This window comes from Podarcis melisellensis (genome assembly GCF_964234715.1).
Source record: "Podarcis melisellensis genome assembly, chromosome: 4".
Taxonomy (NCBI): Eukaryota; Metazoa; Chordata; class Lepidosauria; order Squamata; family Lacertidae; genus Podarcis; species Podarcis melisellensis.
This window is the reverse complement of record NC_138531.1, coordinates 103094423-103120955: the sequence shown is the minus strand read 5'-3', so window position 1 is coordinate 103120955 and position 26533 is coordinate 103094423. Positions and strand designations below refer to the sequence as shown.

General features: G+C 45.1%; 5 protein-coding genes across 10 annotated transcripts in view; 1 reads left to right on the top strand and 4 right to left on the bottom strand.

The window, feature by feature from the left end:
* Positions 1–26533, top strand: part of LOC309369078 (uncharacterized protein) — a 421063-nt gene that overhangs the window by 134806 nt on the left and 259724 nt on the right. The gene's annotated exons all lie outside the window — the stretch shown is intronic.
* The window catches only part of LOC309369105 (uncharacterized protein), a 245140-nt gene that overhangs the window by 16430 nt on the left and 202177 nt on the right, over positions 1–26533 (bottom strand). The window lies entirely within an intron of this gene.
* Positions 1281–6864, bottom strand: RPS11 (ribosomal protein S11). Its single transcript, XM_081910202.1, has 5 exons — positions 6714–6864; positions 4743–4874; positions 3775–3850; positions 2077–2206; positions 1281–1457 (listed from the first exon to the last, which is right to left on the bottom strand). Exons 1-5 carry the CDS (start codon positions 6726–6728, stop codon positions 1334–1336), a joined length of 477 nt encoding a protein of 158 aa, XP_081766328.1. The 5' UTR covers positions 6729–6864; the 3' UTR covers positions 1281–1333.
* LOC309369258 (olfactory receptor 52P1-like) lies at positions 8819–13001 on the bottom strand. Its single transcript, XM_081910062.1, has one exon. The coding sequence runs from the start codon at positions 10714–10716 to the stop codon at positions 9757–9759; it is 960 nt and encodes a 319-aa protein (XP_081766188.1). The 5' UTR covers positions 10717–13001; the 3' UTR covers positions 8819–9756.
* Positions 13614–24398, bottom strand: LOC309368803 (uncharacterized protein). The gene is made up of 2 exons (XM_081909109.1): positions 22029–24398; positions 13614–15182 (listed from the first exon to the last, which is right to left on the bottom strand). The coding sequence occupies exons 1-2, from the start codon at positions 22996–22998 to the stop codon at positions 14230–14232; spliced, it is 1923 nt and encodes a 640-aa protein (XP_081765235.1). The 5' UTR covers positions 22999–24398; the 3' UTR covers positions 13614–14229.

The following is a 26533-nucleotide window of genomic DNA, read 5'->3' as shown; positions in this document are numbered from 1 at the left end:
CAACCATTTCTATTTTTTTTACTCGCCCTGAGACCTGCTAGTGATGGGCAGGAAATAAACACTCCATTATGGTTTTAAGGCAGCTGTATCCCACCCCATAACTTTTAGATGAAAGGTGGACTATGGAACTTAGAATAACAAGCTTCTGCTTCCTAAGTTTTCATGATTCTGTGTTTGCCTGCCACTGCTTCCGATTGGCTGCAGGAGTGTCCTGCAGCCGACTGGAAGCTATGGAAGACGTTTGGCTTCCGAAAATCATTTGAAAACCACAACACTCACTTCTGGGTTTCAATCGTTCGGCAGCCAACTTGTTTGGGAGCCAAGGCATTTGTGATCCAAGCTACAACTCTACTATGTGGCTAGTCACCAGGTGAGAACGAATGCTGGTTGCTTGTTGTGGCTCGCCTGAAATCATGTGTGCTCTTGAACCAGTTCTAGCTGTTTATGTCTAACATGGAATGACAGATATGTGGTCAATGAACATTTCTTTGTTGAGTGGCATCTCACTGTGCTACAATCCTTAGGAATGATGCCAGTCCCTTTCCAAACTCCGATTACTTAATCTGCAGCAGCGCAGAGACATCTTCATTAAATTAGGTTGGCAATGCTTGTTTCCCCCCAGTATTAGTGCTGTAGTTAAGGAAACACTATTCTAAGCCGTTTTACCCAGGCAAGAAGAACAGTCTCCAGAGGTTCTATAAGAAACACAAGTGGCATTTTTTAAAAATCCAATCAACTCCCCTGCTGGTGGGTTAGATATGACCAGCAAACCCCCTTTTGCCCTTCAAAACATAACCACCAGGCAGCCTTGCTTTCAAGTAATGCAGATGAAACACAGGGGCATTTATCCAGACCAAAGCAACAGATGAGCATGGTTCCTTTAACTCTGAAACCCTATGCTAAAAAAGAAAATAGCTTGGCCAACAGGACAATAATCTACGCAGATTTCTTGTAAGGGAGCAAAGCTGTAGATTATTTTCAGTGTCACTAGAAATGAAAGGAGATGCTGCCCACCTAACAACTGAAGGACTTGCTGTCCTCCTTTAGAATTAACTTCCACCATGGAGATTTCCCAATTAAGCACAATACTTAATTGCTACCCCTACTGGCACTTGGTTTACTAATGGCACCCTTAATTGTTTCTAGGCATGCATTACTGAGTTCTCTTTTCACAGAACAAATTCTGGCAGCTGATGATACAAGCAGATGGGATGTGCCACAAGGGAGTTGTGTTCCCTACCCCCCAAAAAACTCCTTCCCCAGAAGTAACAAAATCAAAGGTCTTTACAAAAGGTTTATTTGAGCATCCCAAGGAGAGCCATGAGGAGCCACTTTAGAACTTTTGGAACTGCTTCTTGGTGCCGGCAGCCTTGGTCACCTTGAGGACGTTGAACCGGACCGTCTTGCTGAGAGGACGGCACTCGCCCACAGTCACAATATCTCCAATCTGCACATCCCTGGAAACATGAGAAAGTAACAACAACTTTAGGACAGGGATGTAGGAGAGAGCGTATTGAGGGAAAGAAGGGCTTGATGTTGTTTTTTGACAGAATGCAAACTAAGCCTGAGGGAACATGAAAAGACAAATAAATAAATGAATAAAATAGTGGCAGATGTGTTGATGAACAGCTTATATGATCCCTAAAACAAAAATAAATAAAACACCAACTCAGGTGACAAAAACAAAACAATAACTACCCTCTAACTGAGCAAGCTTCATGGTTCAGTGACTGCCAGACTGGCATTTTCAGCAGCCTCTCATTCACCCGAGAGAGCTAGGAAGACCATCGTGAGTTTGTACATCATCACCAACATGCTTGCTAGACCAACCACAAACCCAGTTACAAAAAGTTCTCTGTTGTTTGCACTAAAAGAGGGCTACAAATACACAGGGGCAAAAATAACTGGTGCTGTTCTTTGTGTGTTGTAATTATTTTATTTGTGTCAGCTTATACAGCAGGAAGCAGGAACTGATCTGCAAACCTTATGCAATTTTCTATAAAGACCTGAAGGAACCAGACAAAACAGTATCTGCGCAAGGTCGGGGATGGCAGCTAGAGACCCGCACCCTCTCACCTGAAGCAAGGGGACAGGTGCACAGACATGTTCTTGTGCCGTTTCTCAAAACGGTTGTACTTGCGGATGTAGTGCAAGTAGTCCCTGCGGATCACAATGGTGCGCTGCATCTTCATCTTGGTGACCACGCCTGAGGGATGGAGGGAGAATGGAAGACAAATGATAACCGCTCTGCAAAGGAACATGCCTGCCTCTTCCCCCACCCCCTCATCTCTCATGAGTTCCCCCAGGGATGCCTGTGTGAGAGTGGTGGGATGGCAGAGGCACAAAATACCACACAAACACCAATAAAGTGCATTTAGGAGGCTCAATTCAGATACAGCAGACCTGAAGATAAGGAAAGCACGTCTGCTCCTCAGTCCATTCAAGCACCATCAGTTCAGCCACTTGGCAATTTCATCAGAACCCTGTTCACCATGAGGGCTCAGCAGACCATCGTGAGAAAAACATCATTTGCAGCTTGAGAACTGTTGGGAACAGATGTGCAGCACCTCTGGGCTATTGGCAGCAAAATATGGCTCTGCCACACAGCTCTATGGGGGAATGCTCTAAATAATCATTCAAATGATGTTACAAGCCCACCACTTTTTACATAGAATCAAACCAGATGAGGAACTTGGGGGACCTTTCGGATGTTGCTGGACTCCAATACCAATCAGCCTCAGCCAGCACGGCCCATGGCCAGGGATCATGGGAACTGTGGCCCGACAGTATCTGGAGAGCCAAAGGCTCCTCACCTCTGCTTTAAGGTTACAATAAGGTAGTCAAAAGTAACAAACTTGACCAGTAAACACCAATAAAGTCCCAATTGCTTCATTTACCAAAATGGGTCTAGATGTCAAAAGAACATTGGAACAATGGCCACAACAAAATCTCTGATTACAGGATGCTGGGGTCTGTTTCTGAACAGGGAGGCTGCCCTACCGTGCATCAAACACATTTCCTATCCAATCTCAACCCATTTTGACCAATTGTCCCTGCAAAACATTTCCTTAACCCAAGAATTAGCAAACACTCATTCCATCAGGCATTTGTGAGCTGTATTGATTTTACTGTTTTGTTGTTTGTTTAGGCAGTTGTATAGCTTTTAAACTCTATCCATCTTAATGCAGAGTTAAGTTGCATGCTACTTAGGGTGCTTTCTTGTAGAAATCTGGTTTATAAATCCTGGAAACAAAAGGAAAGGGGTTACATCCAAGGAATAAGGATCTTCACCTGCCCTGCATGAAATCCCTGCTCTGCCCTGGGAGTCTGGGAAGAAGTTGCTGTCTTGAAGACAGCACTACCACGTGGCAGTAAAGTGGCACCTGTCATCATTGCTGATCAGACGCCATGTCTCTTGCTGGGGCAGATGGGAGTGGTCCATCCACATTGGGAGGGCCACAGGCACCCAAGGTTTCCTTTTCCATATGGGACTTTTAAATGTACACTTGATTTATCATCACTGCAATATGAGTGTGTACTTCATGCTGCTTCAAAACTCACCTTCTGTATTGTTTTTTACTGCTTTTATTGAACAAATGCACCTCTACAAAGCACACAAAGGCTTATTGGTGCGCTGGAAAAATTCAATGCCCAGATCACTGTTAAACTTCTCGATGGCTCACAGGAAGCAAATCCACCACAGGGCTCAAGAAAAACAAGAGGTAAGTGTCCACATCTTGTACTCTGTTAGCTTTAAACAGCACCTCCTCTTACCTGATAAAATGCGGCCCCGAATCGACACATTGCCAGTGAAAGGACATTTTTTGTCAATGTATGTGCCTTCGATGGCCTGGATGCAAAGAAAGAGTCATCAGAACACAACCAAGGAAGGAGACAACACAAGCACAATGAAGGGCCCCCTTTCTCCTCATATAAATACAGCAATAGTCCTCCCGGTTAAGACCTCTCCCCATTTCTTTCCCAGCCAGAGACAATCTGAAAGGAGGGCTGCTTCTCAGCCTGCCTCCTAATGCAGTCCTGTTCTCAGCTTGACTTCAGCTGATGATGGTAATGAAATTATCACCGAAGGGGTAAAACCTACATCTGGGCTGCTGCTTCAGCCTGGAAGTATGTGTGTGTATCTACACTGATCTTACATCATAGAAACTTCCTGCAAAACCAGCCCCCACAAATCCTTGTTTAGAGAAAAGGATCATGGATGAAAAAGCCAAGCAAGAACCTTTCTCTCTGATGCATTTCCTGCACCTAACAGTAACGTATCTCTTGGAAGTAGGCACATCCCATTACGTGGATGCTGCCGATAGCAGTCCAGCCCAGAGACAGAAAGGTTTGCCACCTTGGTGATAAAATCATATCCTAGATGCAAGAGGCTGCAGTATGAAGAAATAGTCAGGCCTCTTGCTTTTATGCACATGAGCTGACGTCAGTAAGGTCCTCTTGGACACTCTCGTCAAAGCCCCTTCACCATTGGGGCTTGGAAGACCATCGTGAGAATGTACATCATACGTCAGCAAAGGGAAACTATCCTACTGCTTAAACATTTGGCCTGATGACTCCACCACATATAGTAATTATTTTGAGCATACAGGTTTGTACTCAAGTTTCCACAAGGGAAAGTATAAAAGCGGAAATGTAGTCTACCTTTGTGTATAATTTTACAAACTTCACAGGGCTTAACAAGCACCCTCCCGTTGGCCCAAACTGCCTTCTAAGCTCAATACCTCTTTGGGGGTCTTGAAGCCCAGACCAATGTTCTTGTAGTAGCGGGGGAGTTTCTCTTTGCCAGTCTCTCCCAGGAGCACACGTTTTTTGTTCTGGAAGATTGTGGGCTGCTTCTGATACGCCCTCTCAGTCTGCATGTGAGAAAAAAGGAACAATAAACGGGTTTAGAAAGGAAGAACATAGACTAGATTTGTCATCTGTTAAGGGTCATTAGCAGATGAGAAGCTTCTGTGGGTCCTGCAGAGTCCACAGGCAGCTTCTTTGCTTCTTTGGCTCTTCTGTCTGGTAAAAAGGTAAAGGTACCCCTGCCCATACGGGCCAGTCTTGACAGACTCTGGGGTTGTGCGCCCATCTCACTTAAGAGGCAAGGGGCCAGCGCTGTCCGAAGACACTTCCGGGTCACGTGGCCAGCGTGACATCGCTGCTCTGGCGAGCTAGAGCCGCACACGGAAACGCCGTTTACCTTCCCGCTGGTAAGCGGTCCCTATTTATCTACTTGCACCCGGAGGTGCTTTCGAACTGCTAGGTGCTTTCAAACTGCTTCTGTCTGGTAGGATACACTAGATTATGGACTGGGTGCCGAACTGCACCACAACACTCTGATAACATTGTATACTAAATGGACTAGTTGGCTGCTTTGGGAAGCAGTCTTGGCTAAAAAGTAAGCTGTAGAAGCTTTAACTCCCTTTAACAGAAAAATTGGGCCACCAGGCCTATAGGAGCTAAGAGGATGGTTGTTTCGCATGTTGAAAAGCATATTTGGGGCGGGAGCCTGCAAGATGGAATGGAACAGCCTAGAAATGGGCCATGGTTCACCAGACACATCCTGCTCCATGTGAATATTAGAAGCAGTGTGACCCCAAGTTTGGGCATCTTAGGAAACTGTTCCCAGAAGCAAGAGGGACGATAGGAAGGCAGCACATGCAAGCTGGGCCCCAACTACCTTAGGAAGGCAAAGCAATTCATTTGGTGTTGCAGAGAATAGTCACCAGCAAAGCTGCAGTCCTTTTGCAATGGAAAGGAGCGGCTGAGCCTAAACAGGCACTCTTTCTTCCTCTAGCCCTGGGAAGGCCTGCCCCCCCCCGCCAGCTGCTCTGAATGGGTGAGGGCAAATTCATGGAGAGGGCCATCGGATGCCCTGTACAGCTTGAGGCAGAGCTGCCCTTGTGCTCCTGCTTGCTGCCTTCCCCTAATGGGCATCTAATGGGAACCAGGTGAAGGGCCTTCTCAGTAGTGGCACCGGCCCTGTGGAACGCCCTCCCACCAGATGTCAAAGAGAAGAACTACCACCAGACTTTTAGAAGACATCTGAAGGCAGCCCTGTTGAGGGAAGCTTTTAATATTTAAAAGACCACTGTATTTTAATGCTTTGTTGAAAACTGCCCAGAGTGGCTGGGGTATAAATAATAATTTATTATTATTATTATTACTACTACTACTACTATTATAATCTTATCAGCCACTGTGAGAACAGGATGCCGGACCAGGTGAGCCCTTTCTGGCCTGATCCAGAACCCCCTTCTCATCGTTTTACAGGAAGCACAGGAAGGGAGAGCACGTGTTGTGCCCGATTTCCAGCTCCTCATAATGGGCTGCAGCGCTGCCCCCGCCCCCGGGCCTGATCCTGCAGCAGGACCCTCCTTCGCCGTGGTCTCAGGAAGGGGGTCAAGGCCCGTTTCCTAAGCCGGGATTTTGGGGGTGGCGTCTCGACCTTGCAGGGCCGCCTGAGCGTTGGAAGGGGAGGCAGGCGAGGGCCGGTGCCGAGGCCCTCCTGCTGCTGCTGCTGCTGAGGGAAGCCGGCCTCGGAGGCCTCAGGGCGGGAGAAAGCAGGAGCCCCCCCCACTCTCTCAGCCCCCCACCAATTAACCCCCCCTTAACGGAGACGGGAACCCCCCCCTGCCGCCCCCATCCCCGTTTCCAGGGGACCCGCAGTCTCTCCCCCTCCCCCCGTCACGGGGAGCCGCTCCGACCTGCGTGTCCGCCATCTTGGCCGCGCGAGGCGAAAGGAGGATGCGCGGGGGACGACGGGAAACTTATCGCCGTGAGGGGGTGGGGGGGAGAAGGAGCCGAGGGAAGTGACGTCAGCCCAGCTCCTCCGTCCCGACCATACAGAGCGGCGGCGGGGGGCGGGGGGGGGGGAAGAGGCAGGCGGACTAGTAGGCGGAGCGAGCGAGGAGAGAGGCGCCTGTTCGCCCTGACGTCATCGCGTTGAGCGAAGGCGGGGAGGAGGAGGAGCGCTCAGTTTCTCCTCGCCCCCTTCTTCCCTAAGAAGCCGCGGCGGCCATTGCCGTTTGGGGCGTCTGCGCGCGCAGCCCGGTCGCGAGGCGCGGGAAGGCGGAGTGGTGGAGGGGCAGAAGAACCTGAGGAGAAAAATCTTTCTCCAAAAAAAAAAAAAAAAAACCCGTTTAAATGCTGGTGAAGAGAAAAATTTCCCACATTTCCTTTCTACTCGTAAAAGGTGTCATAGCAGCCGCTCCTTCATTTATTTTTAGTTATGTATTTTCAGGCGATGCCTTTCCGCCGCTTTGCGTGAGAGGAAAGTGAGGCGTTTCTGTCTCCTCTGCCCAAAAAAAGAGGCCCTCCCGCGACTCTCCTGAGGAAAATTTAAATATGTTATTTATATAATAAATAATATTTTTTGGGGAGGGGGACTCAGGGCAGCTTTGAGCGAACGGAAGGCCACACAATTTTGGTTTAATTTGGCATTGATTTGGAAAACTTCACAAATTTTACCTGGCGAAAGAAAAGAATGAAAACCGCGCGGGTGAAATGCAGCTGTGCTAAAACGCAGAGAAGGTGATGGTTAAAAACAGAATTAAAATCGTGGGGTGGGGGAAATGCAGGTCCTAAAATTAAGACAGAACAAAATTCTCTCTTCGCCAGCCTGTTGCTCTGGCTGTTGCCAAGTCAGCACTTAAAAAACCCCAATGCTACGTGCTTATTTCATTTAGCTCATGATATTTATGCATTTCTCAATTGGGGAAAAAATTGCCAGCACCTCAAAGCAGTTTACAAAACAAAACCAAAAAGCCTAATGAAATAATTAACAAAAACAAAACATTTTTTTCCAAAATGTGGGCAGGAGTTTAAATGTTTGTTTTATTTAGTTCATAAATTTTATATACCACTTTATTGTAACAAGCAAATCTCAAAGCAACACCCCATAAGAATATTGCTAAAAACCATTAAAACCTTTAAAAAAGAAATGTAAATTGTAAAAGGCTGAAGTGGGTTTGTTGTTTTTGGAGGGAGCCAGGATGCAACTTTGGCTCCCAGGTGCCCATAATCTCAGAGGTCAGGATGTCCCGGCCGCCTTCGTCCAGCTGCCAGCACATCTGTAGGCTCCGTTGAAGGAGACCTTTAAGTATTTTACGGTCTTTTTGAAATGCATCCCCATGGAACTTACCTGCTATGTAAGCGTTTTAAAATAAAACTTTTGAAAAGATAACAATAGACGAGAAGCAAAATATTTAAACTTGCACCAGCTTTCTAAACATCTGGACAGGCTCGTCCAGACAAAAATGTTTTTAGCAGAAGGTCAAAAAGAAACTTCTGTGACAATACTAGAGAGGGAGATCATTCTTTCTCCTTGGAAGCATGTAGGCCAGCAAACCCAGGAGCATGTGGCCATTCATTTGTTTGGAAATCCAACTGCAAAAGCTTTTTCCAGGTCTTGCAACCTCCTCAAAAGCTTTTGCACACACAATGTTTGATATGTGGTGATGGTGGGAATCCCCTGTATGAATTAGAACCATATGCAGTTTCACCTAACACGCATATTTTGCTAAGCACATTTCCCCTGATGTATCTTTGTGTGTTATTTTCAGTGATGTATGCATTTGCTCACACACTTTCCCCAGTACATGCGTTCTTATACCCATAACTTGGTTGGAGAACTGCATTGCAAAATCTGGAGAAGTGTGAATTTTGAAGGGTGCCTGCTTTTCGGATTGATTTTTTTTGTGAACTGCAAGTTAGTTAGGTTAGCCTTTAGATGCAAACTGAATTGAATTTCTTCTCTATCCCTAGGCCATTGTGACATATTCCCTGGTATGTGCGCCTGGAGCCTGGAGTTGGTGCGGAACGCTGAGTTTGTGGTGATTAGGGCCCTCTACCAGGCACATATATCCATGCTAAAGGATCTACGCTGGCTGCCTGTTAGTCAGCAAGCCAGTATTAAGGCCAGGTGTGTGTGTAAGCCCTAAACAACTCTGTACAAGTTGTTGTTATTGTTATTTATTATCTTCTAAACCACTGTCTCAATTTAAACACAATATAATTAAATACAGGCAAAAACACAATGAAGTTTTCTGGTAAAGATCCATTTATCCAACTGAGAAAGTACAGAGTTGTATTCAGTCATTTTCAGAATGTGCAGATAGCAGGTATCTCTTGTTACCTCGAAAAGTACCCTATTCCACAGACCAAGGATAGCCGTTCTAAAAGCCTTGCTCTGAGTTGAGGCTTTTGAGATCTTTGAAACTTGCAAAAGAAACTCTCTTGCAGACTACAGTGATCTAATGTGTGGGTAAGAAATAACTCTCAAGTAACCTGGTCCTGAGCTGCATAAGGACTTGTGTGTTAGGACCAGCACCTTGAACTATCTGGAAGATTGTATTCCCCTCCGGTACCTGCTAAAGGGGATTAATATCAACAAATGGAATTTGCCTAGTCTTGTCTTGACCTAATCATTATTAGTTTTTAGGGGACACTGGTGGCCCTGGTGTAATAGAATGCACTCCCTGTTGAAATACAAGAGGCCCCTTGTGTGTTGGCACCTATTTGCACCTGCCTTCCCTTGATCTCTCAGCCTGTCTCTCCTGCTTTAATTACTGTGTTGTTTTAGTGCACATTTTAATTATGGGAATTTTCTAAATGTTCATATACTTCATAAGAGATATGATTCTGGGTCCAAGACCAAAAGCGACTGGATTTGTGTCCTTTCTTTTTTCTTTTTGGCATTCACTGCCCCACCAGTAAGTGTCCAGATGCGTCACTAGCCTCTATTTATTTTTAGGAGACATCTTTTCTCCTCAGGAGTAAGCCGACCACCTTGTCACGGATCAGCTTGGTCTTCACACCATAGACGATGGGATTGCAGAAGGGAGGCACCAGAATATAGAAGTTGCCGATGAGGATATGAATGTAGGGGGCCACATTGTGGCCAAAGCGGTGTGTGAGGAAGGAGAAGAGGGCAGGTGTGTAGGCCAAGACAATCACACAGATATGGGAGCCACAGGTGTTGAAGGCCTTGGCCTGGGCTTCCCGAGATGGCAGCCTCAGCACGGTCACAATGATCTTTGCATAGGACACACCAATGAACGTTAAATCCAGGCCCACCACCAGCAAGGCCACGGTCAAGCCGTACATGTTGCTGATCACAGTGCCAGCGCAGGCCAGCCTGACAATGCCCATGTGCTCACAGTAGGTGTGGGGGACCACATTGGTTCGGCAGTAAGGCAGCCTGCTGGCAAGGATGGGGAATGGGGCAGTCAGAATGGCCCCCCTGGCAACCGCCAGGCAGCCAATCTTCACGATGGCAGGATTTGTGAGGATGGCCGCATAGCGCAGCGGCTGGCAGATGGCCATGTAGCGGTCAAAGGCCATGGCCAACAAAATGGCCGACTCGATGATGGACAGAGCATGGATGGAGAACATCTGTGTCAAGCAAGCTTCAAAGCGAATCTCTTGTGAGCCGAACCAGAAGAGGCAAAGCATTTTGGGCACAACGGAAGTAGATCCAGCCAGGTCAATGGCAGCCAGCATGCAGAGGAATAAGTACATGGGCTCATGCAAAGTCTCTTCCACCCAGATGACGAACATGATGGTGCAGTTCCCCAACACAGTCACCACGTAGATGAAGCAGAGGGGGATGGCCAGCCAGATGTGGGCCGCCTCCAGCCCTGGGATCCCCAGCAGGAGGAAGATTGAAGGGTGGAGGGTACCATTGTAAGCGCCGCCAAAGGCAGACATATTAGACTGGAGGAGCCTTGGGACTCCTCCTATGGCCTGTGCAAAGGAGAAGCTTCTTGTTAATCTGGAGGTGTGGGAGGCAGGCAACAGTTAAAGGGCATGTTCTGCATCCAGCAAAATTTCACACCACCATTTTGAGGTCTTGTTTCCACCAGCAGGTATAAATTAGCCTGGTTGCTCAACCCCATTCCTGCTGGCAGGAAGAAAAACAAGCTTTCAGCATGGCCTAATGGTGAAGGTCGGCAGCGATACAACAGTTGAAATTTAAGTGTTGGGTAACAGCACTCAGGAGTGTGATAGATACTCAGAGCCGTTTATCCTCTAGTGTGCCTGGCTGCCTACAATTAAAGGACACTAACGTTAATTGAACATTCAGTGATATTTTCTTCATTTAGTCAAGTAGCAAAATGTGTATAGTAATCTCAGCCAACCCTCCCCCAGCTGCTTCTGCTGTCTTCTGCCTAGTCGTTCCTCACTAGCTGTTCCTGCATTGCAGGGGGTTGGACTAGATGATCCTTGGGATCCCTTCTAACTCTATGATTCTGTGAAACTCTTCAGCCTGCCTCTTCTGCTCCAGGGGAAAGATTTGCTTTGACCTGAGCAACTATTGTGCAAATTTGATTTTTGAAAAATTTGCACCTTCTTACTCTGCTGGTATAACAGTAGCAACTGGTGATAAGGCTCTTGAGGCCTTTAACAGCTGGATACCCGGCAAAAGTTCACGGATGCAGCTTTCCCCAACTGGATATGTAAATAGTGAGGACCCATAGTGCAGTTACTCGGCCCAGGAGTTCAAATCCCCACCTGGCCATGAAACATACTGGGCGATCTCGGACAAGTCACTGTCGCTCAGCCTCACCTACCTCACAGGGTTGATGTGAGGGTGAAATGGGGAGATGAAAACCAGGTTCACCACCCTGAGCTCCTTGAAATAAAAGGTAGTATACAAATGTAAGAAATACTGTAAGTAAATAAATATGCAGGAAGTCCCAGGCTCAGTTCCTAACAGCATCTCCAGTTAAAGGCATCGGGTAGCAAGAAACAGAAGAGACGTTTGGGAGATTCTGACATGAGATACATCAAAAAAAGAAGTCTCACCCGCTTTGCTTCATCTGCTTTGCCTGTCTATTCCTGGCTTGTTTCTGATGCGATGCTCTACCCTGTGGAATTATCCAGGGGTGTGTGCATGTGGAGAACGTTAAACAACAAGAAAATCCCTTGTGGATTTTACACAGGTAATCTGTGGGCTAGATGTCAAATTCGTATTGCCAGCTTCTACAGAATCCATTTGCCTAATACATTATGACATGACATGTCTCTGTTGGACATATCAGTTATGTGTTGAAAGCTTGCTCTTCCTTTTCCTTAGAGAGTACAGTATGCATATAAGATGAGCCCTTCTGGATCAGGGCAACGAGGTCCCAACTAGTCCATGATCATATTCTTACAGTGGCCAGTCACATGCCTGTGGGAAAGCTGCAAGAAGCACCTGAGGACCACCTCTCTCACCTCCCGTGGTTTCCAGCACCTGGAATTCAGAAGCATTGCTGTATCTATGGCCCTAGCAAGGGGGCTTTCAGCTAGAAGATTAAATTGATGTTTTAACAGCAGCCTTTGCCTCTCAGCGTACACTTCCTTGTCTTTAAAAGCCACTCCAGCTTACTTTCCAAGCTGGGTCCAAAGTCTCAGCAGGTCTTCAAGGGAGAATGTATTCTTTCATGCAATTGACTGTAATTCCAGCCCTAAAAAGCCTAATCCCACTGGCTGGGTGAAGACACAGGCTATGAAGATGGTCACCTCTGCCTTACATGCTGCTTCTGCATCCACCTGAAGGAGTCATCACCAGCTCTTATAGGGGAACAGCACCTGGGTGATATAACCTGCCTGAGGCTAAATATAGTCACTCACCTTAGCAGATTGCAGAATCTCCCTTTGAAGAAGTGGCCATGTTGTGCCCAGTGCCCTCAAGCCTCTCTAGGATCCGGTGGAGGGAACTTCTGCCAGGTCTTATTTATAGGTCAGTCTGGTCAGCACCCAAGAGGAGGCTTCTAATTCCCTTCAGCCTCTGCCAGTTGCTTTCAAAGACCTCTGTGGGCATGGATGCCTCCCTCTTCGTTCTTCCTTAGATAGCCAACAGGTGCTCTTGGGAACAAGAGTACTTTTTCCAGCATACACACAGGCACACTCTTCACTTTCCAGATCAACATTATGATCTAAGTACCTTTATGAGTGGGGAAGCTCTCCTATCTATTTTCCTACTTAAAATTTCTTCTAACCTGGGGTAGTTCTTCCTTTTATGGCACTGGGGATTTATTTATTTTTTTAAAAAAAAACAGCTGCACAAATATAATATGTGGAACATCTGGCTTGCCAGTAGTATATACGAAAAGGATCTAGGGGTCTTAGCAGACCACAGGCTTAACGTCAATCAGCAATGTGATGCAGCAGCAAAGAAAGGCCAGTGCTGTTCTAGACACCATCAACAGAATTATAGTATTCCAATCACGGAAAGTAATCGTACTGCTCTATTCTGCCTTCGTTAGGCCACACCTGGGGTATTACATCCAGTTCTAGATTACCCTCAGGATCCCTTTCAACTCAGTGTTGTTTTTGGCATCCGCCTGTCTCAGGCTCCCTCTCATTTTAAGAGTCTTGTGCTCTGGAGATCTTTGTGACCATGACAGGGAATTATGGCAGGTACAATAGGGTTCCGGGTACAGGGATTTCTGAGATGTCTACATACAACAAATCATAGAATCATAGAGTTGGAAGAGACCACAAGGGCCATCGAGTCCAACCCCCTGCCAAGCAGGAAACACCATCAGAGCACTCCTGACATATGGTTGTCAAGCCTCTGCTTAAAGACCTCCAAAGAAAGAGACTCCACCAGTAAATATTTATTTACTGTATCACAAAAAAGTTACACAAAACTTGTAGTATAACAAAAACCATATAAGGGGCTTACAATTCATGTAAAACAATTGCAAACACATTTTAAAAAGATGAATCTAAATTTGACATAAATACAGCTGCAGAGAGGATAAAACAAATTAAGCATATTCCGTAAATTATGGGCTATAGCCAATGCCAGTCCCGCTCAGAATAGACCCATTAACCCTAAGTTACTCATGACCATTAAATTCCAATGATTCTGCTCTGAGTAGGACTTAACATTGGATAAAGCTGTATATACTTACTGAAGCACGAACAATTTCACAGTTATGTTGAACACCAGATATAACATCAATAAAGCACAAAAAGACTTTGGGTGGTATTCAGCTAAGTTTTATTCAGAGTAAATCCACTGAAATTAATGGGCCTAACTTAGTCATATTCATTAATTTTGATGGGTCAATTCTGAGTAAGAGTCAGTTGAATACCACCCGTTAAGATGAAAAAACATGGGATTTTAAAAAAAGTGCTTACAGCCTTACTATTTTTAATATTACTTTACTGCCGTTGGCCTTCTAGTTGTTGCATTCAACACTGCAAGCCCTTATTGAGAGCTTGTTGTTATGTAGGTCGCTTCCTCCTGAGAACTATGTGAGTCACTCGTTCACGGATCTCCTTGGTCTTCACACCATACACAATGGGGTTCAGCATGGGTGGGAAAAGGAGGTAGAAGTTGGCCAGAAGGATGTGAACGTGAGGCTGAACATGATGGCCAAACCTGTGTGTTAAGATGGTGAAAAGAGCTGGGGTGTAGGAGACCAGGATCACCACCACGTGAGGTGCGCAGGTGCTGAAAGCCTTATAGCGGGCATCTTTTGACGGCAGAGCCATGACAGCCCTGGCGATCATGCAGTAGGACAAAGTGATGAACAGCAAATCCACCCCCACTACGAGGAGAGCCACCAGAAGCCCATAGACAACATTGGCCAGGATGCTTGAGCAGGCCAGCTTCACCACAGCCATGTGCTCACAGTAAGTGTGGGGGATGACGTTGGTCTTGCAGTATGGAAGACGGGCTGCCAAGATGATGATTGGGATGATGAAGACTGTGCCTCTCAGGATGACCCCTGCTCCAATCTTGGCCAGCAGTGGGTTGGTTAGGATGGAGTCGTATCTCAGAGGATTGCAAATAGCTATGTAACGGTCAAAGGCCATTGCTACAAGCACTGTCGACTCCATGATGGAGAAGGAGTGGATGAAGAACATCTGGACCATGCAGGCACCAAAATCTATTTCCCCAGCTCGGAACCAGAGGATGCAGAGCATCTTGGGCAGGGTGGAGGTGGAGAGCACCAGGTCTATGCCAGCGAGCATGCAGAGGAAGATGTACATGGGCTTGTGGAGTCTCTGCTCTGTTTTGATTGTATACAGTATGGTGCAGTTTCCTAGCAATGTGATGACATACATTGAAGAAAGAGGGATGGAGAGCCAGTAGTAGGACGCTTCCAGACCAGGGATACCCAGCAGGATAAAGGAGTAGGGGGTGGCATAGCTCCCGTTAAATACAGACATCACTCATGGGAGGCATGGCACATGGATAGTCTTGCTGGCTGCAGTGGAGGGAAGAGCCACAAATTGAGACAGCATGTGAACTTTGTGGATCCTCAACAACAAAGGCATTCCCATGCTAAATAACTTTACAGGTGTCCGTATGAATAGCATAAATTAGGGATTCCCTTAGGTGTAGACTTAGGGAAAGCTAGGCATTACAAGGGTCTGGAAACCAAGCCTTATGAGGAACAGTTGAGGAAGTTGGGGATGCTTAGCCTGAAGAAGAGAAGACTGAGAGGTGATATGATGACCATCTTCAAATATCTAAAAGGCCATCTCATGGATGATGGACCAAGCTGGTTTCCTGCTTCTCTGGTGGATAGGACATTACGAAGAGCTTTTCGAAAGAGCTGTTCAGCAGTGGAATGGACTCTCTTAGAAGGTGGCGGACTCTCCTGCACTGGGTGTTTTTAAAGAGAGATTGGATGGCCATCTGTCAGAGATATTTTGGCCTTTAATTCCTGCTTTGCAAGGGGATGGACTAGTTGATCCTTGGGTTACCTTCCAACCTTACAATTCTATGAGTCTATATTTCATTCTAGCAGGCCAAGCCCCTGCTCATTTACGTGGCAGTAAACCCTGTTGAGTTCAATTTTTGTTTTTGTTTTAATTACATTTATATACCACCCTTCATCTGAGGATCACAGGGCAGTTTGCAATATGAAAACACAAAAATACATAATATGGTAAACAGTTGTGCTTACTTGAAAATAATGCATGGAAAAAAATTGCTCTCTTAGAGAAATCTTGATAGTGTGGGTTGCACCCGGTCAATTGTGTTTAGCTGCCACTGAAATCAAATAGGACTTAAGTCATGTTCTACACTTTCCACATTGGTTCCAGTGGGGCTGAAGCACATCTATCATAATTGACATTTGGTGCAGTGAAGGGCAGCTATGTGTTCTGGGCAAGTGTCTCCCCTATTCTCATATCAAGTGGAGTGGGTATCCCTAAAGACACAGCCTTGAATTGCATGGAAGAAAGCGGGGAGATAAACATTGTTAGATGCTGCTGAGCCACTTCTCTATTATTGACATTTTCTTCCCACGCCAACAACCCCCAACCCTTGTCATGTAATAATAATAATAATAATAATAATAATGATGATGATGATGATGAATTTGTATTTGTACCCCACCCTCCCCGGCTGGAGCTGGGCTCAGAGTGGCTAACCTCTTATAAATAATACAATATGCATAAAAACAAGCAATCAGTTGATTAAAATGCATCCCAAAATTAATTCAATTTATTAAATTAATAAATTAAAGTTAAAGTTAAAACTGGACAAATAACAATCCTCAGGTTAAAATTGAAAGTGGTTAATACTCGCCAGGACCAACTGTTTCCACTGATATTATAAGGACCTGTGAGCAGGCTGAGAAACCTCCTTCGTGCTTGTTCTTATACAAAGAGAAAATGAGTCAGACTGAACCCTGACCAAAGGCCTGGCGGAACAGCTCCGTCTTGCAGGCCCTGTGGAAGGATGTCAAATCTTGCAGGGCCCTGGTCTCTTGTGAGAGAGCATTCTACTGTAGCACCTCTGCTTGTGGTTCGAATCCGAGTCACGGCACCATAAAATGTAGCACCTCTGCTTGTGGTTAACGCTTAGCTGGAATGAAATATTCAACGCAGCAATAGAGAAATTAAAATAATAATTTATTTGTCAGACAAATAAATGAGAGGCACAGTGGTATATGGTTACCAAGCTCTGGCCTGGCCTCCTGCCATTCTGGCCAGCACTTATATTCCCTTAATCCAGCCCCCTTTGCTCCTCCTGTGGCTGCCTCTGTCCAATCAGCCTGGTTGGAATTCCTATTGGCTGTTTGGTAGAACCAATCACAAAAGATACACCCACAAAAGATACACCCATTTCCTTGCCCTTATAAGGGAGACAAAGAGCTATATATATGACATATAAGTAATAATATATCTTACATGGAATCTTAATTACCAGCTCACCTCTTGCCCTATTGCCTTCTAAAACAAATGTTTAATCTTACATTTTTATGTTCAACAGATGTCAAGGATCTTGAGTTCACATCAACATTGAAAGATTTCCTTCATTTAAGGTTTCTAAACAAATGCCTGACAACTATATATCAAGAGTGCTTGGATGGCGTCTTCTGTCTGGCAGGGGGGCTAGGCTGGTGGCTGACTTAATTTCAGGATAAATACAACTCTTACAACCATATGAAATAAGAATCTAGCATTCCTTAAATCCTTTGCATAATTACATTTAAGCCAATATATTTAAGCTAATATATTTCATACATTATCATAGGTAGCCTCTTAAAAGAATAAAGCTTCTCAAAGTAAAAAGGAAGGAACTCAGTAAAAAACAGCTTTTAAAAGAAGCCTCTTTAGTTTACACTCCTCCTTTCACCCCCCTTTCCAGCCTAAAAATAAAGTAGAAAGAAGCTTCTTCTCCAGCCAAGCCAGTTGCCTTTCCCCAACATTTTATTGCCCTTTTTAACTCTCTCAGTTTGAGAAAGAAACAGCTTTAGAAGATTTCCTAAAAATGTTCTCTTTTTTCTGTCAGCTAAATGTTTTTCCCATTTGCTTCTGGCCTTAGAGAATTCAGCTCAAGGTTTAACGTGAGGCCCATTGGTATCATTTTACTTATTTACCCATTCTTAATAGTGTTTTTTCAGCCTTGGGGCAGCATATGTAATTCTCCCTTTTTATGACTTTGAGAATTGTTTTTTCTACCATAAATCAATGGGGCCCTCTTGTCTTAGGAGAAAACCTCTTGCCAAGGTTTTTTCTGCCTGGCATGAAACATTTTGAAAATCTAAGCCCATTTAATTTAGGAACCTGATCAAGATATAAGCCAATATAAGTCTTGATTAAAAATGCAGTCTATATTCAGATGCCACACTACCAGGCCGGGGTCACGTCCAAAAAGGCCCTGGCTCTGGTCAAGGCCAGCCTAATGTCCCTAGGGCCCGGAATCTTCAGGGTGTTGTTATTTGCAGACTGTAAGGTCCTCCATGGGACATACCAGGAGAGGTGGTCCCGTAGGTACGAGGGTCCTAGGCCATATAGGGCTTTAAAGGTTAAAACCAGCACCTTAAACATGAACCTGTACTCCACTGGGAGCCAGTGCAGCTGGTAAAGCACTGGGTGAATGGGATCCCGCGGCAAAGACATAGAATAAAACATTTTATCACTGCAGTTGGAGGCAGCAGTGCTTCTGAATGCCAGTTACTGGAAACAGGCATCTGTTTGACCACTATGAAAACAGGATGTTCTTGCATTTCGTACTGGAACAGTATATATGTATATGTTCCCTTGCACCTAATTCTGGAAATATCCTAACAGAATGACATTGTTCTCTCGGATGCTGTTTGTCGAGTTCTTTTTCGAGGGGAGGCAATATTTTCTGGCCATTATGGTCAGTACACCAGTAAATGGGTTCAACAAGTGCATTATCTTAATTCTAAAATTACCCTCTCCTAGAACTTCCCGCACATTCTGCTGGTATATGGCATTTTAAGGCATATTTTATTTACTTACTTTCTTATGCATGCACACACATACACTTAGTCAATGGGCATGCAATTTTTGATACAGTAATTTTTTTAAACAAAACATATGTCATTTTCTGAAATCGTTATTTACTAAAAGCCAGCTTACAGAAAGAAAAATGTTGAGTGTGTGTCCAATATCCTCCAGTGCTTTAAAAAACCCCGACTCACATTTTCCCGGTTGGGGTCTGTATTGTTATTGCATTAAACTAATAGGCTCATGCGCATTGCTTTGTACTTTAGATTTTCTTTCACTTACTCAGATCGTGCTTGTAAGCCACTTTCCACTTAGCAATGTAATAGGGAGTCCTTGGAGCACCCCACAATCGCCTAACCTTGACTCCCATAGGTTCAGGTCCAGGTCGCAAGCAACAGACTCTTTGTCTTTGCCTTGTGGTGTGGAGAGGCAAGGCTCGTGGTGGTGGTGGTCCCTCACCCTCCCCTTCCAATTTCCCGGTAATAACAAAGGAGTGCCCAAATGATATTTTTACCCTCTAGAAAGAAAGACCCCAGACCCTCAAGGTCTGGTGTATTTTTATCCCCGCACTAAGCAATAGCCTAACAAAATCCAGTACAGAACCGAATTATGTGGCTCTGTGCAGTGCTCAAAGGCAAGTGAAGGTCCTGGGTGTCAGCCAGAGTAATCCAGTGGTGATACTCACTTCTGGTGCTGAGCAACAGGCGCTTGAAATAAACATGCTAACTTCACGGGGGCAACAGCAGGAGGAGGAACCATCGGCCTTTGCATGTCCTACCCCTTAGCTGTTCCCTGTGGGAAGCTGGATGCTGGACTTTGGTCTGACACAGCAGACTCTTCTTATGTCTTTATGTGCTCTAAGAGTAGAGGGAGCATTTATGCCGCTTTCTTCAGTGCCGCACTGTGTGCAGATGGCCCCAGTGGTTCTGAAAGCACAAGATTTCCCTCTGGATCAGTAGTTTAGGCTGTTTTCTCTCTTTATGGCCTCCTCTCAGGGTTTCATCATGCATTCACAGCTCTGCTGGTTCCCACCCTCCGATGAAAGACTCAGGCTCCCAACTCAGGAAATCCCAAAGTTTTATTAATGAAATGAGCAGGTGGTCTCGGCATCAGCTCAAAGTACAGGTTACACAGTTGGAAGGGTGCACCAGCAGCAGCTAGGATACATGGTTAAAGGTAAAGGGACACCTGACATTTAGGTCCAGTCGCGAATGACTCTGGGCTTGCGGCGCTCATCTCGCTTTACAGGCCGAGGGAGCCGGCGTTTGTCTGCTTCCGCAGACAGTTTTTCCAGGTTATGTGGCCAGCATGACTAAGCCGCTTCTGGCGAAGCCAGAGCAGCGCACAAAAACACCGTTTACCTTCCTGCCGGAGCGGTACCTATTTATCTACTTTCACTGTGTGCTTTTGAACTGCTGGGACCAAAGACAACTGGAGCTCACCCCGTTGCGGGGCCTCAAACCGCTGACCTTCCGATAGGCAAGCCCAATGGGCACAGTGGTTTAAACCACAGCGCCACCCGCATCCCTAGGATACATGGTTAGGAATAAGCAAAGACATCCCAACACTTGACACGCCCCTTTTGCTGTCCCTTTAAAGGAGAGGAGCAGGGCCCTTCACTTGGGCTACTCTTGTCCCAGGTGGGAAGGTTGAAATTAAAAGCAAACACCTACCTGGGGCAGGGGACTGAATCTGTGCCTGTGCCAATGGTGGTGCCTAGTTGCTAATGGGACTGAAGTCCAGCCCTCTGACTTTCCCTCCACTTGGCCATCCCCACTGACTGGCCTACTGGCTCTTCAGCTACAGGAAGAGCCTCTTTCCCACAGGAGGCAGTGACGACAGCCGGCCTGGATGGTTTTAAAACAAATTCATGGAGGAAGAGAAGGCTATGGGTGGCAACGAGCCAGGATGGCTCTGCTCTTCCTCCGCAGCTGGAGGTGATACTTATTCCAGCAACTGGTATTCAGAACCATTGCTGTCTCCATCTGTGGAAACAGAGCATAGCCAACGTGGCTAGTAGCCTTTTTGATTTATTTTTATTTTTTATTATGACAAAGTAATAAGAATAAATAAATAAGAATAAAAATGTGCATCTCACCCCGAGACCATTCCATTATAACTATCCAGCCTCCCAAAATTTCAACATTTCTTGTGATGGGTTGACCTTTTCCATTTTAACAGTGCAGATTCTGCAAACACCTTCCATATCTCCTCAAAATCATTTCTGCTGCATATTCCCAGTCTTAATAGCACATGTTAATTTATCATGGATAGCTATATCCCACACCTCTTTGTACCATTCTTCCATTTTATACTCACCTTGCCCCTTCCGCTTCCTTGCTATAATAACTCCTGTAGCTGTCAATAAATTTGTGAGCAAGACCTTCATAGCCTTCAAACCTCCCACCCCATCATAAATTGATAATAGTGCTACCTCTAGGCTTTCAGCCAGCTTTAACCCAGTGATTTCTGTTATCTCCTTAAACACCCTTTGCCAAAAAATTGTACATATTTACACACCCACCACATGTGAACACATAGCAAATCTCTCTGCACTATTTCCATATCTTTATTTTCCAATTCTCTCCTTTTTATCTTTAGCCAAATGGGTGGTTGTATATGCAATAAATTATTATTATTATTATTATTATTATTATTATTATTATTATTATTATTATGGATAACTTCTTTTATCTTTACTATTAATATATTGGTTTTCCAGCCTCCTAATTTCTTCTTCTAATTCTCTCATCTCTTGTTTTCCCCCCAATTTACTGGATTCCCTAATAATAATTCCCCTCATCACTGCTTTCATTTTATCTCATATTATTGATTGAGTACTTTGCACCTTCTCATTAAACTCCCATATGTCTAATAATTCTTTCCCCATCTTATTTACTGTTTGGCTATTATGGAAGATCCTCATATCTAACCTCCATCTTCTGGCTTCCTTATAATCTTTCTTTATTTTTAATACCATATTAACCAATGCATGTTTGGTTACCTTTATGCTAGTAGCTTTTGACAGCCCTCTCCTCCATGAATTCACTTTTAAGGCCATCAAAGTTGGTGGCCATCACAGCCTCCTGTGGGAGGAAGTTCCATAGTTTGACTCTGCACTGCATGAGAAAGCCCTTTTTATCTCTCCCGAATCTTGCAACATTCAGCTTCATTGGATGTTCCAAAGTGCCAGACAAATATAATTCCTAGCCTTTATACAAGAGATGGTTTTAACTGGAGATGCCTGGGATTGAACTTAAGGGGTTCTCCATCCAAACCCTGTGAGCCACCATTGAGCTATGTGCCCTCCCTGAAAGTTGTTCTTTGTCCACCTGAAATAAGGAATATAGTGAGAATCCTCTCCCTGATCATCTTGGTTTTCACCCCATATATAACAGGATTCAAAGTGGGGGGCACCAGAAGGTAGAGTATAGCCACTATAATGTGGATATGGTGGGGGACATTGTGGCCAAACCGGTGAGTGAGGAAAGTGAAGAGAGCTGGAATATAGAAAGAAAGAATAACACAGATATGGGATGCACAGGTCCCAAAGGCCTTCAAACGAGCTTCTTGGGATGGGAGTCTCAACACGGTCTTGAGAATCATGACATAGGACATAGCAATGATGAAGATATCGAATCCAACAACCACAAAAGCCACAAAGAGGCCGTAAACAACGTTGGCTCGGATGTTCCCACAAGCCAGCTTCACCACAGCCATGTGCTCACAGTAGGAGTGAGAAATGAATTGGTGGCCACAGTAGGGAAGCCTGTTAGCCAGGAAGGCAAAGGGGCTGATGAGGAGAACTGCACGCAGAAGAATGAAGCTGCCCAGGGTCCCTATGGCTTGCAAGGAGAGGATGGCCGAATGCTGGAGCGGGTAGCAAATGGCCACATAACGGTCTAGCGCCATGGCCATGAGCACGCCCGACTCGACAGACGAGAAGGCATGGATGAAAAACATCTGGGCCAGGCAGGCATGGAAGTCAATGGCCCCAGCACTGAGCCAGAAAGCAGCCAGCATTTTGGGTACGGTGGAGGTGGAAAGAACCAGGTCGGTGATGGCCAGCATGGCCAGGAAGAGGTACATGGGCTCCTGCAGTCTGGGCTCAGTCTTGATCACGTAGAGAATGATGCTGTTTCCCAGGGCTGCAATGACATACATGGTGCACAAAGGGATGGCAATCCAAGCCTGCGCCCACTCCAAGCCTGGTATGCCCACCAGGAGGAAGAAGGCAGGATGCTGCTGGGCACCACTGTCATTGACCGGCAACATGGCACACAGTGGACTCTTTGTTTCTGCCTCCAGCCTCTGGCATCAGAGCATCTCTGTTCCACTTCGCCGTATTCTTGATCCAGTTGTCAGGTTCATTAGGCTTCTGCTACCCTGCGAGTTTTCAATGAAAAGAACATTGGTCATATTTTGAAATTGGATATCATGTGACTTTCACTGTAAGAGGGAGAGGCTTGATGGACCCTGGTAGATCAATAGATTTTATTTATTTCCTACAATTTCTGTCTCACATCATTGTAGAAAAAAACCCTAAACCAATTACAAAAAAGATAAAACCATAAAATTATCAGCAGCAGCTCTCAGTTTGAGCCCTGTCCCATTTTTTCAAGCCAGTCATTTAACTTTGGAACAAGAGGGAGAGGGATTAATGCACCAAGGTTGCACCTTTTGCTAAAGAAAAGCATTTGGGCTTGGAGAACATGGTCACCATACTCCACATATGCTTTTTACTAGGTTCTGCTCCTCCTCTGTTGGCAACTATTTGTCTTTCTTGCACTGGAGTCCTATTAGAACTCTGTTCTGTTAGGACTGAGATATAGAAGGAAAATGTAGACGAAACAAGAATGTGCCCTCCAGCAGGATCTGTGATGCCTGTGCTGTTTGCATACCCTTGTTCTCTGTCATTCAGGACTCTTTTTTTAAGGAGAGCTTTGCTAGAAAAGACCAGAGTAAGCCCACTTAGCCCAGAACCCTCTTTCCCACAGAGGCCACAAAGGAAAGTCCATTAGCAGGCATTAAATCAACAACCACTGCCCCAACCCTCGCTTCCTCAAATCATAGATTTGTATAGTCCAACACCCTGCGAGGTTTGAATCACAGCTTCCCTGAGCTACAAGTTGAATAAAGAAATGGGTACCCTAAGCAAGGAAAAATAACAGCTCATTCAGTTGAAAACAGCTGTTGTTGTTGTTGTTGTTTAGTCGTTTAGTCGTGTCCGACTCTTCGTGACCCCGCGGACCAGAGCTCGCCAGGCACTCCTGTCTTCCACTGCCTCCCGCAGTTTAGTCAAACTCATGCTGGTAGCTTCGAGAACACTGTCCAACCATCTTGTCCTCTGTCGTCCCCTTCTTCTTGTGCCCTCCATCTTTCCCAACATCAAGGTCTTTTCCAGGGAGTCTTCTCTTCTCATGAGGTGGCCAAAATATTGGAGCCTCAGCTTCACAATCTGTCCTTCCAGTGAGCACTCAGGGCTGATTTCCTTCAGCTGAAAACAGCTAGAATCAGAATATTTTTGGGAGGAGGGAATGAATTTTCCATGAAGGAAGCTGAGTGAAAATTAGCAAAACTTACCCCTCTGAAAGTCTTAATAGGTTTGTTCTGCTGTGTGCAATGAAAATACCCGTCTTGTTTGCACAATGTCATTGTGTTTGCTGAGATAACCGGAGAAGTGTGTTTTCTTCAGATATCTGTGTATCTGAAGAAGTGTGCATGCACACGAAAGCTCATACCAAGAACTAACATAGTTGGTCTTTAAGGTGCTACTGGAAGGAATTTTTTTGTTTTAACCGGAGAAGGTTTAAGTGGATGCTTGTGAATTGCTTTTGGGAGACCTACTCCCTCTCCTGGGAGCTGGTGCTGATTATGGGCACATCTGGGTGATTACTGCCATCTTCACTGGTGGGACGCTCAAGTGCAAAAGAGAGAGAAAATGCAGCCAGGGACCCATCTCCCATATGGTGCCCTCTTGGTTGTGCATCTACTAGGGATGGCCAACTCCCAAGGGGGTTCAGGTCAAAGCTGTTGAGCTTTTTTAGGGAGGCCTAAATTGTTGAGCTTCAATTGGGGGGAGCCACTGATCTACCACAGACGACCTGCCTGCTGGACGTGCCTGTAGTACACTAACACACTGGCTCAGTGCAGCTTGTGTGACATTAGGCAGGCGCCATCACTGTACTCTGAGATGCCTGCTTAAAATGTTTTTCTTTCAGCAGGTCTATGCAGACACTTTGGGTAGGATAAAAATAATGAATCCTCCCAGTGGAGAGCCAGTGTGGTGAAGAGCGGTAAACTCGTAATCTGGGGTTCGTGTCTCTGCTCCTCCACATGCAGCTGCTGGGTGACCTTGGGCTAGTCACACTTCTTTGAAGTCTCTCAGCCCGATTCACCTAACAGAGTGTTTGTTGTGGGGGAGAAAGGGAAAGGAGAATGTTTTTGTTTTTTTTTAAATAATATTTATTCAATTTTTGAAAATTGCAAAAAGAAAGAAGAAAGAAGAAAAATAAAAAAGACAGAAAAATACAATCATTTGAAAAAGAAAAAGAACAGATTAAACCTTTACATAACTTTCTTCCTTTACTTATTTCCTTGACCTCCTCACACCTCCCGTTTTTGTATTCTAGTTCAAATTGTTATTTCGGCAAATCCTTCCAACCTTGTTTTTATCTTAATAATTTGATTTAATATATTGTAATTTTACGTTCTCTCCTTCATCAATTCATTTTTACTTAATCCTTTATATCATTTCTACCAAAACCACCTAATTTTCTTTTTCCAACATCTTTCTAACAATCCTTAATTTTACAATATTTTTGAAGATATACTTTAAATTCTTCCAATCTTCTTCTATTGACTCTTCTCCCAGGTCTCGGATTCTGCCAGTCATTTCCGCCAGTTCCATGTAATCCATCACCTTCATCTGTCATTCTTCCTGGGTGGGTAGATCTTGTGTTTTCCAATACTTTGCAATGAGTATTCTTGCTGCTGTTGTGGCGTACATAAAAAAAGTTCTGTCCTCCTTTCGCACCAGTTGACCGACCATGCCCAAGAGGAAGGCCTCTGGTTTCTTCTGGAAGGTATATTTAAATACCTTTTTCATTTCGTTATAGATCATCTCCCAGAAGGTCTTTATCTTTGGGCATGTCCACCAAAGGTGAAAGAATGTACCTTCAGGAGTAAAGGAGAATGTTAGCCGCTTTGAGACTCCTTAGGGTAGTGATAAAGCGGGATATCAAATCCAAACTCCTCCTCCTCTTGTTCTTGTTCTTCTTCTTCAGCATCAGAGCATAAGGAGAGCCTGCTGAGTCAGGCCAATGGGGCCCATCTAGTCCAGCATCCTGTTCTCATGGTGGCCAGCCAGGTGCCTCAAGGGGAAGCCCACACGTGGTGCCTTTTTGCAAGAACCCTCTCCTCTCTTGTGATCTCCAGGAAGATTCCTGGCTACAGCTGTGGAGGCAGAGCATAGCCATCATGGCTTCCACACCTGCACACCTCCTGTGACCCCTGAGGTTGGCTCTGGGGGCCCAGGAAAAGCCCCAGAAGAGCATGTGTGGAAAGGAGAGGCAGCTTGCTCTGTTAGTCAAGGTGAAATGCTTGCACTGGTGGTACATTCAACCTAGCTCAACGTTGAATTCCTCACATGATTTGGTGACACCTGCTCTTAGATTTGTTTTAGATATTGTGTTCTGATGTTTTAAACAGTTTTTTTGAATGCTTGAGATTTTGTTTCTTTTATTTTCAGTTGTATTTTGATGAATAGAATCAAGACTGAAGCTTTATGTAAATAAACAATATTTTTATT